Here is a 10,465-nt window from a genome sequence, read left to right on the forward strand (position 1 = left end):
TTACCGTAAGTGCAGCGTCTACCATACTTTTATAAAAACATTTTTGAAATATAATATAGCTTCTATAAAATGAAGGTTATGATAATTGTTAGTTTAACATTCTTTGGAGCTCGTTTGAAAGTGTCGCTCCGCAAAATACGCATGCGCAACCAGACAAAATTGGTAAGCTAATACGTTATACTGTACTTTGTAACGTGTGCAGTGAAAATCCGTGAGTAAGACTAACCTAAGTTTTTACAGGTTCTACTAGATGATTTGTTTAAATGTTCGCTTGTTGATCGATAATTTCCACAATTGTGTGTAAGTAACAACATACATATGTGATGACGTCACATAAGTTTATCAAATCTCGAGTCTGTATCTTTAGGCTACTGGCCAAAATATTAAATAGCGCACCCCTGTCGCTCTCTATATTTTGTGAAGTATTTTGAATAGTTGTCAACCCCATCCTTCACACATGATTCTTTTCCTGCTTTTACGAAAATAAGAATCTGTTTTTGATTTATTTTCTAGGGTACAATAAATAGTTGATTATGAAAGTATGAATGAAAACAATTGATTCCTAATTTCCAGTGAGTTTTTACTATATTACAAATTACTGTACCATACCTCAGTTTATCGAACAATGGCAGAGATTATTACAAAATAGTACTGATATTAGTACAAATTCGATTTTCATTTTCACTTCTCACGAATAGGTCAATATCACAAAGATATAGTTCTTTGTGATAAAAGATTTATTACAAAATCGTATATGGTTTAATTATGCTGAATTTACAATTCTCACTAATCCATTATCGTTCATAGTGGATAACCATACTTGCTTGCAAAAGGTCTACTTGAAAATAATATAATAATACACAGTATTACATCATCTTCTCTATCATTGAAAGATATGAATAGGCCTACGCCTATCAAAGTTTGATAAAACTTGTTTGCTTTAAAAAGTTGTTTCCTGTTGACACAAATGATACTAAACTATAATTATATTTAACAAGTGGTTGCCAAAACACTATTTATCATTAGAAAAAGAAAATAAGAATTTCATGGTTTATATTGAACGTTCTGGCAACGAATGATTTACAGAAATCCTAAATTGAAAACTCTACGCCTATACAAACCCGAGGTTCGCAACATTACAATTCAATAATAGGTCTACGACTACAAACATGAAAAATAAATGAAGATTAATAAAAACAGACTTTGAATAGGCAGATCAAGAAAAAGCAGCCAGAAACGGAAGATAGTGCCATACTTTTTTTATATTTTTTTTTACCATATTTAATGAGGGTGATCCATCCAGCAATTGCTGATCATTAGGAATGAACCCTCAGAGGTTCACTAGACACACATATACACAAGATGCTCTACATATAGTCTTATTACAAGTCTTTGGGAGTGGAGTTATAATTTTGTCCTTAGAAAAATCCTGACATGTGACGAGACTTGAACCCAGGACCCTTGGAGTGGTAGCCAAGCATCATAACCACCAAGCCACAACTCAACTTTAGATAACATTATCTTTCGTCAGGCATTATTTTCAAGCAGAATGCTTTTTGTCAAACATTTCATTTTTTTAGTTGCAACAGCAAATCAGAAAGCAGAACATTGTGTGGGATTTTTTAGGGTGGGGGTGGGGGGGGGGGTTGTATACTGTGTTTTACATAAAATTATATTTATTCTTTGATGCTACATACGAGGAGGTGCGTGCAAGGTATTGAAACCAAAACCACTGAAACCCTAGTAAAAAAGTCACCTAAGCCTAATTTTTTGTAAAGTGATATCAAATACTAGTTAAAAACAAAGAATTTATTTTTATCTTGTTGAGTTCTGTTCTGTGTGGAGATGGAGGTTTTGACAGATTAGTGACGATATCATCCCAGTAGCCCGCTAAGCAATTACATAGAGTCAATTGAATGTGGAAAGTATGTGGCATGTTTTCCCTAATGGACCAACAACAGAAACTAAACGTCAACTTCGTCCTAGTTGTAAAATATACTTTGTGTTATGTTTCATCAACATTTTAAGGGTGAATAATCTAGAAAAAGTGCTGCTTGAAAATTCCCCTACTGTTTATAATACCACACAGTACCGGTACCGATCGAGTCATATATAATAATAGATATAATAATAAATAGGTTAGCTGTCATTTACATCCGATCATAAAGAGAAATGTATGATCAAACCCAGGGCATCTGAGCCCAAACAGGAAATTTAAAATATAGAATTGAATGTCATTACGCCTATTAATAGGTAGATCCGGTATAATTGAATTGGAAAATCTGAAAAAAAATACTGGAGAAATCTGTGTAAACTTAAAAGTTATAACGATATCATATTATATTTAGCGTCTTTATAAAGATCAGGGCAATTTACAAGTAACCGATCATCTGTCGAACTATATCTAGAAAAAAGGTGCATGTTTAGGATTTTTTCAGCATAACTGAATATTGTTTATTATTTACAAATGAACAAGTAAAATTGGTTTCAACCGACTTGATGGTATAAAAAAGTCATACACATACTTGTGTATTAACAGTCAAAACAAAACAGAAGAATTAAGCCCAGGGCGACTGTCAAAAATGATGTAGACATCACACTGTTCATTCATCATTCACTCAACATGAATAACACATTTGAATAATACGAAATTGCATAACGTTATTGTTCAATACGGTAGCTTATTCCAATATAGGCGTTATACGGTATCCTATGCAATAATATGTTTTCGGTCAATTTCCGTTACTAATTTGATCGCAATTATCCCGCCGCATGAATTGATTTACGGTAAAGATACGGTCTTTGATATTATATACTACTTTAATAATTTAGACATGGCATTTACACACCTGTCAATTACCTTACAGGTGTTCACAGAGATACACGTTGATAAATATATCAAATGGGATCACTCACAGTAATGTTTAATCGGATATCAAAGCGGAAATGTAACCACCTGTAGTAATGCCCAACTAAGACTCGACGCAATTCGCAATCACTGAGATCTGGAGTTTCTGGATCTATGGCGGGCATCTGGAATCGACGCCTAACGTGCTTCAGAAGGATTTTAGATAATTTTAAACATAAATAAACCAATCTCTGTCTCCTTGCACCAGGCTGGAGACAATGCTTGTTAAAATAGCTATTTTGGAACATGTTGTGTCAACACGGCGTCTGTGGTTGGTGACTTGTACCCCCTACATACACAAAACCGTCACGGCGATATGTGCTTCAAATTTGTGAGGATTGTGTTAGGTCTGGGTATGGGCGTCTTATTGACAGCACGTGCCAATTTTAGGTTCCAATCTATTAATTTTAATTTAATCTTTTTTTATTTTGTAAAATTATAGTACATAGAAACTACCCTCAGGATTATTTAGACCTCCCGTTGTGTCCTTCCGATGCGTCCATGTGGAATTCTTCCCTGCATGAAAATTGAAACAATTCAGATATAATGATTAATAAGAGCCCAGAGCATGTTTTGATAATTTGTTTCCGATGCGAAAAAGAAAACAACATACAAATTCTTCACACTGATTTGACCACTAAAATTAAGTTGTGAACTTTCACAAAAGATCACGCACTTTGATATTTCTACTCAAATTGGGCAAAATGTCACTTGAACTTGAATTTCTTTTCTGACCTACTTCGTGTTACACTGTCAAATATAATTAGATTATCAAAATTAAATTGATAAAAAAAATAGAATTAGATTTGTGTATGAAACTATACCAAGTATATCAGCTAATAATACAAATTACCACGAGACTGTCTGGAACTATTTTAGCACACAAAAGAGGAATTTAGAAGCGACTTTTGAATCCGGATAGAGGACACAAAAGTCTGGTGCATTTATCCAAGGCTATTCTCTGTACTATATCTAAATGTGCCCACAGTATCATGAGTCCTTAGCCAGGGTGGTTCGTATATAAGGACCCCCATTTTCATGAAGTGCCCTTTCAAACTAGACTAGCAGCGAAAGTTCTAGTAATAGGCTTCTCACGGCAATCTTTTGACCAATTCTACCTAGCCAAGTAGGCCCTAATTTGTAATTTACTACGAGGACTACTTTTCTTCAGTTGCGCCTAACGCTATTTAAAAAAGAACCACCCTGCTTGGCTACGGGAAGCATTACATGTGTTTCACAAGACCATCACGTTAACCCATGAGTCCCATGGTATTACTACGATACTGGACAATGTTGTCGTAATGTGAAGTTACAGCACTGAGAATCGGGAACGTCATTCCTCCATTTGTTATTGACCTTCACTAGATCATTGGTTATCATCAAAGTCCATCGTAAATATTGATTCACCCAAAAACCATATAGTATTATCAATTAATTGTTTGTTATTTGGCAAATTAACTTTGAAATGCTCTCTCCACTCGCAAAGTTCGCTGAAAATGTATTTACCTAACAACTTTATTGATTAAACGATGGTGTAATGACAATGTTTTGCAAAGAATAAATAATGATAATAAGGAATGTGTTTATAACTTCAGGCTCTTCAGGCAATCTGCTTTTTATGACGTTTCAACTTGTCTTTTTCTAAATACAGGTGGTGATATTTGCATAGTATTCACTGTTCAACCATCTGTATTTACAGTTGATACAATCTTAAGTGATGTCTGGAGAAAACTAATGATTAAATAGACATGTAAGTACGAATATATAGCTTTCATTTGACTCGTCATCAGACACATAACAACTCTTGTCATAAGAAATATAATTAAGGTAGTTAGCAAATAGGCCTTTATAAACTAATTATTGAAAAGTCTAATCTCTGTCTACACTATCAAACTTTATGTGATGTGCCCATTTATGACACGATGATGTTTGGGCATATCACTACCATATTTGGGCACACTATACTTTTTTTGTCAAACTAGTCTATGTCAATATTTGGTTTGTTTTACTTGAGTTTGATTTAGTAGTTCTGCATATAAAACTTCATTATCACCATTATTTAATTTATAATAAAGCAAGAAGCGTAGGCCCTAATGGTATTATTTAGGACACCTCTGTGTATATGGAAATAAGTTGTAAAAGTTATGATCATATAATGAACATGGAACATTATGACTGTGTTTTTGTACGATACATTCCGAGTCCATATTTATGTTAAGACTGTTGAGATAGATTGTGGTATGTCGCTGAATAATTAGAATAATATAGCACTGTACTTCGGCTCCGAAGTTTAGCCAAATTAATGAACAACATTTATCTAAATAATATTGTCTATGCCAATTAAAATTGTAATTTAGGCCAATGATATCGAGTTATTCTATCTCACGCGTGTCGTCAACTAAATTTGAATAGTGAATTAAAAAATGTTTGTTATCACCATGGTGATATGTTACTATGACGATAAAGTTGTTCACAACATGGAATATTATCAACAATAGTATCTGTGGTTTTTGCTAAGAATATCTCACATAAACAGAAAGTTCTTTGTAAAATACTCCACAAAATATTTTATGTAAAGTTAACCAGACGACAAAATAGTTTCACACACTGCTGTAGGCTGCTCGTGACGCCAACAACTGATACCTGTATGAAAACCGGGCTAACTTTAGATTTTCCAGGAAACACAAATATCAAATTCACTAATCGATATTTTTATATTGTTTACTCTGTCTACAATTTAATGTGTCATCCATAATATAGTTTACAGTACGTTCCGGTCAAGGCTTTTTCTGAACTTTTATGTCAACTTATTGGAATTCAAAAAATTGAAAATCAACCTGAAGGAGATATCGAATGTGTGCTATATACCCAACGTGATAAACCCCTTAAGCATTTATGAATTGATTGTAATTCATTGAATTCTTTTGGCTTTTGGGACGGCTTAGAATGACAACAGAAACATTATCTTTACACTAAATGTTTGTTTTACTTATGGATATTGATATGTTGACTCTCTTATGATTGGATGAATTACGTCATTTTTTATAGAGGGCTCTCTCTTTGCATACGCCTTTTTATAGTGTTATATATAAAATCATTTGTAATATTAAAGCTCATTGGCTCTTATGCACGAGAAGACGTTAGCAACGGCACAGATTTGATTTACGGTAGGCGGCACTAATTTCTTCATTTTTTAAATAGTAATAATGATTACAAGAATAATTTAGTTTACGAGTATACTGTCATTATATTGTATTTATTACTTCTCCTGATAAAGTATGTACTTTTTCAAAGTTTCCGAATAAATAATATTATGCTTATTACTATATTATATGTTTTTAATCTGTTAGATTCACTTATCGTTGTAAATTTTAAATTCCATTTTACTGCAAGATTGTAAAACAGTGTGCCAGTAACATCCCTATATAATATTATAATTCTCGTTGGATACAGTACATACATATACTGTAACTTATTTGTTGAAGCCTTATAGAATGTTATTGAATATAATGATATAACATATATAGGCTAATCCTACTACAAAGGAAAAAAACAACGGAATGACAAAGATTGTGCACACTCATGATGCGTGCCGAAACTTTTCGGTATTGTCGGTATGATCGCATAAGATCTGATTCGCGAAGAAAGAGCCTCATTTTATTATCCTATGTAAAGCTTCATGGGGAGATATTAAAACCTACCTTTGGACACGGATATTCAAATATTGATGTAGAGAAAAAAGTTAGAACTTAATTTCTTTCTCCGTTGATTGAGTCTTCTAACCAGTTAAAATTACGCGTGAGCCTGCGGCAGTAACTTGTCATTTTGTTTATATTTCATACGCATTTTCAACAACGAACACAAACTCGCCAATTACAGGATAGATAAACTATTTTATAATTTATTGTGCTTATAAACTATAAGTCTCATTTGAGGCTTAGGGAGTGAAGTTGAAAGAGTTGTGTGAGTTACAACCCTGGCACTAATCAGGATTGAACTCTGGACCTTGGGATTGGAAGGCAAGCACCTTAACCACCAAGCTGCAGCTCCACTATTATTTAAATAATACTACTATTTAAAGCTTCATGGGGAGATATTAAAACCTACCTTTGAACATATGCAATTATTGATGTAGAGGAATAAGTTAGAACTTAATTTCTTTCTCTGTGAATTGAGTAAGTACCAGTTAAAATTACGCTTGAAATGCGCCAGTAAAGTCATTTTGAATTTTGTTTACAACAATTGAGTTTTTTTCATCCACTTTAATGTTATGTTAGACAAACCTTTATTATTTTGTTTTTTCTACAGTTAAGATGGATTCTGCCTTGTTATACGCCGACACATACTTCTTTACACCGTACTTCTACCCTACATTTGTTAGTGAGGATAACATAAAACGACAGATTACCAGCCTGTATCTGATTGCATGTTCGTCCGCTCTCTTCCTTTATGTCGTAGTAGCTGCCATCAACTATTATTTTTTCTTCGATCATCAGGTAATGCAGCACCCGCTGTTCGGCAAGGTTCGTAAAACGTCTTGATTATTAAAAAAGGTTTCGAATGCCGATAATGTTCACGATTTACATCTGTATCGTGTCAACACTGACTTATAATGAGCGAAATTGAATACATCAATTTATTTGAAACAAAATACATGATGTATACTTTATCCATTAAGTGGAGCATACTCAATCTTTTTATTTTTTTAAATACTTCCACGTGTGAGGATCAATTTCATCAATTTAAAAACATTTATTTGACATGGCATTTGACTTAATTACATGAATAAATCACAAATTATATATGTTTATTCATAAAAGATTCAAAACAATCCCCAAAGCATGTGATTTAAAATCCTTATCACAAAAAATTGTTCTCTGAATCGGACACTTTGCCCTAATTGTTTTGTTTACAATGTCGCAATATAATCCACCTTCCACAGAATTGAAATGTTCACGTATATGTAATTAGGCCTACCACTATTCGACAGACTTCCTAGTATTTTTAAGTAAGGACATTATTTGAAATTCTGTTAGTTCCTTTACATAATTAATATCAATTCTTCCTTATACAGAATCAATTGCTAAGAGAGATCAAGCATTCATGCTCCGCCATCGCCGTCCTATCCTTTTTGTCGATCCCGTTTATATTTGTCCTGGCAAATGGACAGACCAACCTTCGAGAAAACTACGATACAGCTTTGTTAGGTAAGAGTATTAAATAGAAAAAATGGAAAATGGTTTGTTTAAAAAGCAAAATTTAAAAAATAGTTTCCTTAAAATAGCCGTGTAATTTTTTTTAATGAGATCGGACTTTGCGTCGAAAACTTGTATTCGATCGATCTTCCTAAAGGGTTTTGATGGGAGGTTGTTTTAGGAGTGTTTTAAGCTAAAAAGATATTACCTCTTCAAGATCGGAGAGCCATGTATAATCATGTTTCATTAAGCAAGTACCTAGTCTAAATTCCACACTCGTGGTAAAAAAAAAAGCTTGCTGGTTATGTGGTTTGTTTTGTGTTTCTGATTTTCTAAACTTAAATTCCATTTCACCTTCTCAATCATTGTTTCTCCCAAAACCCACCTCGCTCTTCCGCAACATAACTTTGGCACTTCAATGCAATGTTTTCACTTTTTCTACAGGATGGTTTAGCAGTATTCCAGAAATTACAGTATGCCTATTATTTGTGGACATATTCAGCTATGGAGCGCACCGACTGGCGCACCATAAGTATTTCTATAAACATATTCACAAACAGCACCATTCTTATAAGGTTACAACGCCATTTGCAAGCCATGCCTTTCACCCGCTTGACGGACTCATGCAGGTTTTACCGTACTACCTTTGTGGTATATTCGTTCCAATTCAAAAACACCTGTTCCTAGGAGTAATGGTTTTCGGCAACGTTTGGGCGGTATTCATACATGATGGAGAGATACAGTTACCATCATGGACAGAGAAGTATATAAACGGAGCGCGGCATCATGCGGATCATCACCTAACGTTTAAGTACAATTACGGCCAGTTTTTCACTTTTTGGGATCGAAAGTTTGGCTCATTTAAGGAACCTTCACCTCATTCAACCGACAACACTGATGAGCAACAAGAAACAAAAGGAATGACAAACGACAGAAACGTCACCATAAGAAGTAGAAGAAAAGTACACTCTCTTGATATGCATGATCAATTATGTGATTGGTCAAACATTGGAAAAGACGGACCAATTGATGATCAACTATGTGATGATGTCTTCATTAAAAATGATAAAACAACCAAGCCAAGTATGACCAATTTTACAAAAGAGCTGTATATTCACTTTTTGCAAAATCAACGTAATTTGTCTTGCTGTAGCCCTCAATACTACTGTCAGACTTTTTCGTTAATACAGCAACGCCAGCGTGCACACAGCACTAGATAATAATAGTTTGGCCAACTTTTTCGTTTATGTGAATCTCCGGCAACGTGCATTATAACCAAATAATAACCGTTATAAGTCCTTGCAGGGAAGAGTTACATTAACTTAACTTGAGTTAATTTAACTCTTCCCTGGTCCTTAATATAACCTGATTATATCCTTGAACTTCCAATAATTAGATACAGTTATTGATTGTTGTCATTCAAATTTAATAAAGCACATCTTTTACTAAAGATTTACAAACATGATACAGGTGTCAACCGACAGGGGTTCCTAAGCTAATAGACAGACGATATGCCTTATACAAATTGTTGTGGCTTGTTGTTAAAGCATGCTAGCTTGTTTCTACTTATATTTCCAACAAAGTAAGTTAACAAGCACGACCACAAAGCTCGATGAAGTTTTGGTGGTGGGAAATGCAATTACGTTACGCCCGGAATGTTTGTCGGTTCACGATATACACTTTTGAGGTGTGCGCGTCCAAGCGCTTCGGCGCCGTCCGTACGCAGCGTCATACGCATATATAAATGGTATAATTTAAAGAGGCGATTGTTAAAATTATGTTTTATATATTATATTTACAGTACTGTATAGGCCTATTATAGTATATTATGTGAAAATGTTATTATAACCATGGCATAGAGGCAACTGTAGCAAGTGTCTGTACGCCGCCATTATAAAGCGGTATTGTGACTAGTATGCTATTATGCACTTAAATTGAATTGATAAGGTTAAACATTTTTATTAATTTATTAAATTTAGATAGATTATATTCTTTATTTTAAATGTACATAAATAATAATATACAGAATATGTGAATATATTAAATTTTAAAATAAACGATTATGTTGGTTGTCTTTCTGTAGAAGTTGTTATACAACATACATAGCAGCAATGCAACGATAGTTTACACAGTATAAAAAAAGTTAAAGGTGAGTCCCGTGTTCATATTCTGAACGTAGGGAAATGCGCTGTTAGGAGCTCATTGTACTAAGCCTCGGCATTATGTGGTAGGGGGGACAAGTTCCTTTCCACTCCACCTTTTCTCCCTAGTATTTTCAAGCTGAGTGGACTGGAAGTTGAACTCCGTTCTCCGGTGTATGAGTCAAGTCAAGTCCTAACTACTCGGCTACCCAACACAGTAT

At 34.0% G+C, this 10,465-nt stretch overlaps 1 protein-coding gene across 1 annotated transcript; it reads left to right on the forward strand.

Annotated features, from left to right (window-relative positions):
- Positions 1–6,036: 6,036 nt before the first annotated feature.
- On the forward strand, positions 6,037–10,148 carry LOC144844734 (lathosterol oxidase-like). Its single transcript, XM_078701782.1, has 4 exons — positions 6,037–6,075; positions 7,217–7,431; positions 7,983–8,115; positions 8,548–10,148. The coding sequence occupies exons 2-4, from the start codon at positions 7,222–7,224 to the stop codon at positions 9,321–9,323; spliced, it is 1,119 nt and encodes a 372-aa protein (XP_078557908.1). The 5' UTR covers positions 6,037–6,075; positions 7,217–7,221; the 3' UTR covers positions 9,324–10,148.
- Positions 10,149–10,465: the final 317 nt, after the last annotated feature.

This window comes from Antedon bifida, chromosome 6 (assembly GCF_963402885.1).
Source record: "Antedon bifida chromosome 6, ecAntBifi1.1, whole genome shotgun sequence".
Taxonomy (NCBI): domain Eukaryota; kingdom Metazoa; phylum Echinodermata; class Crinoidea; order Comatulida; family Antedonidae; genus Antedon; species Antedon bifida.

Excerpts from the sequence above, each read along its gene's own strand:
- LOC144844734 (XM_078701782.1), top strand. The coding sequence starts at position 7,222 with ATGGATTCTGCCTTGTTATACGCCGACACATACTTCTTTACACCGTAC. Across the intron at positions 7,432-7,982 it reads AGCACCCGCTGTTCGGCAAG|AATCAATTGCTAAGAGAGAT; the intron begins GTTCGTAAAACG and ends TTCCTTATACAG. Across the intron at positions 8,116-8,547 it reads CTACGATACAGCTTTGTTAG|GATGGTTTAGCAGTATTCCA; the intron begins GTAAGAGTATTA and ends CTTTTTCTACAG.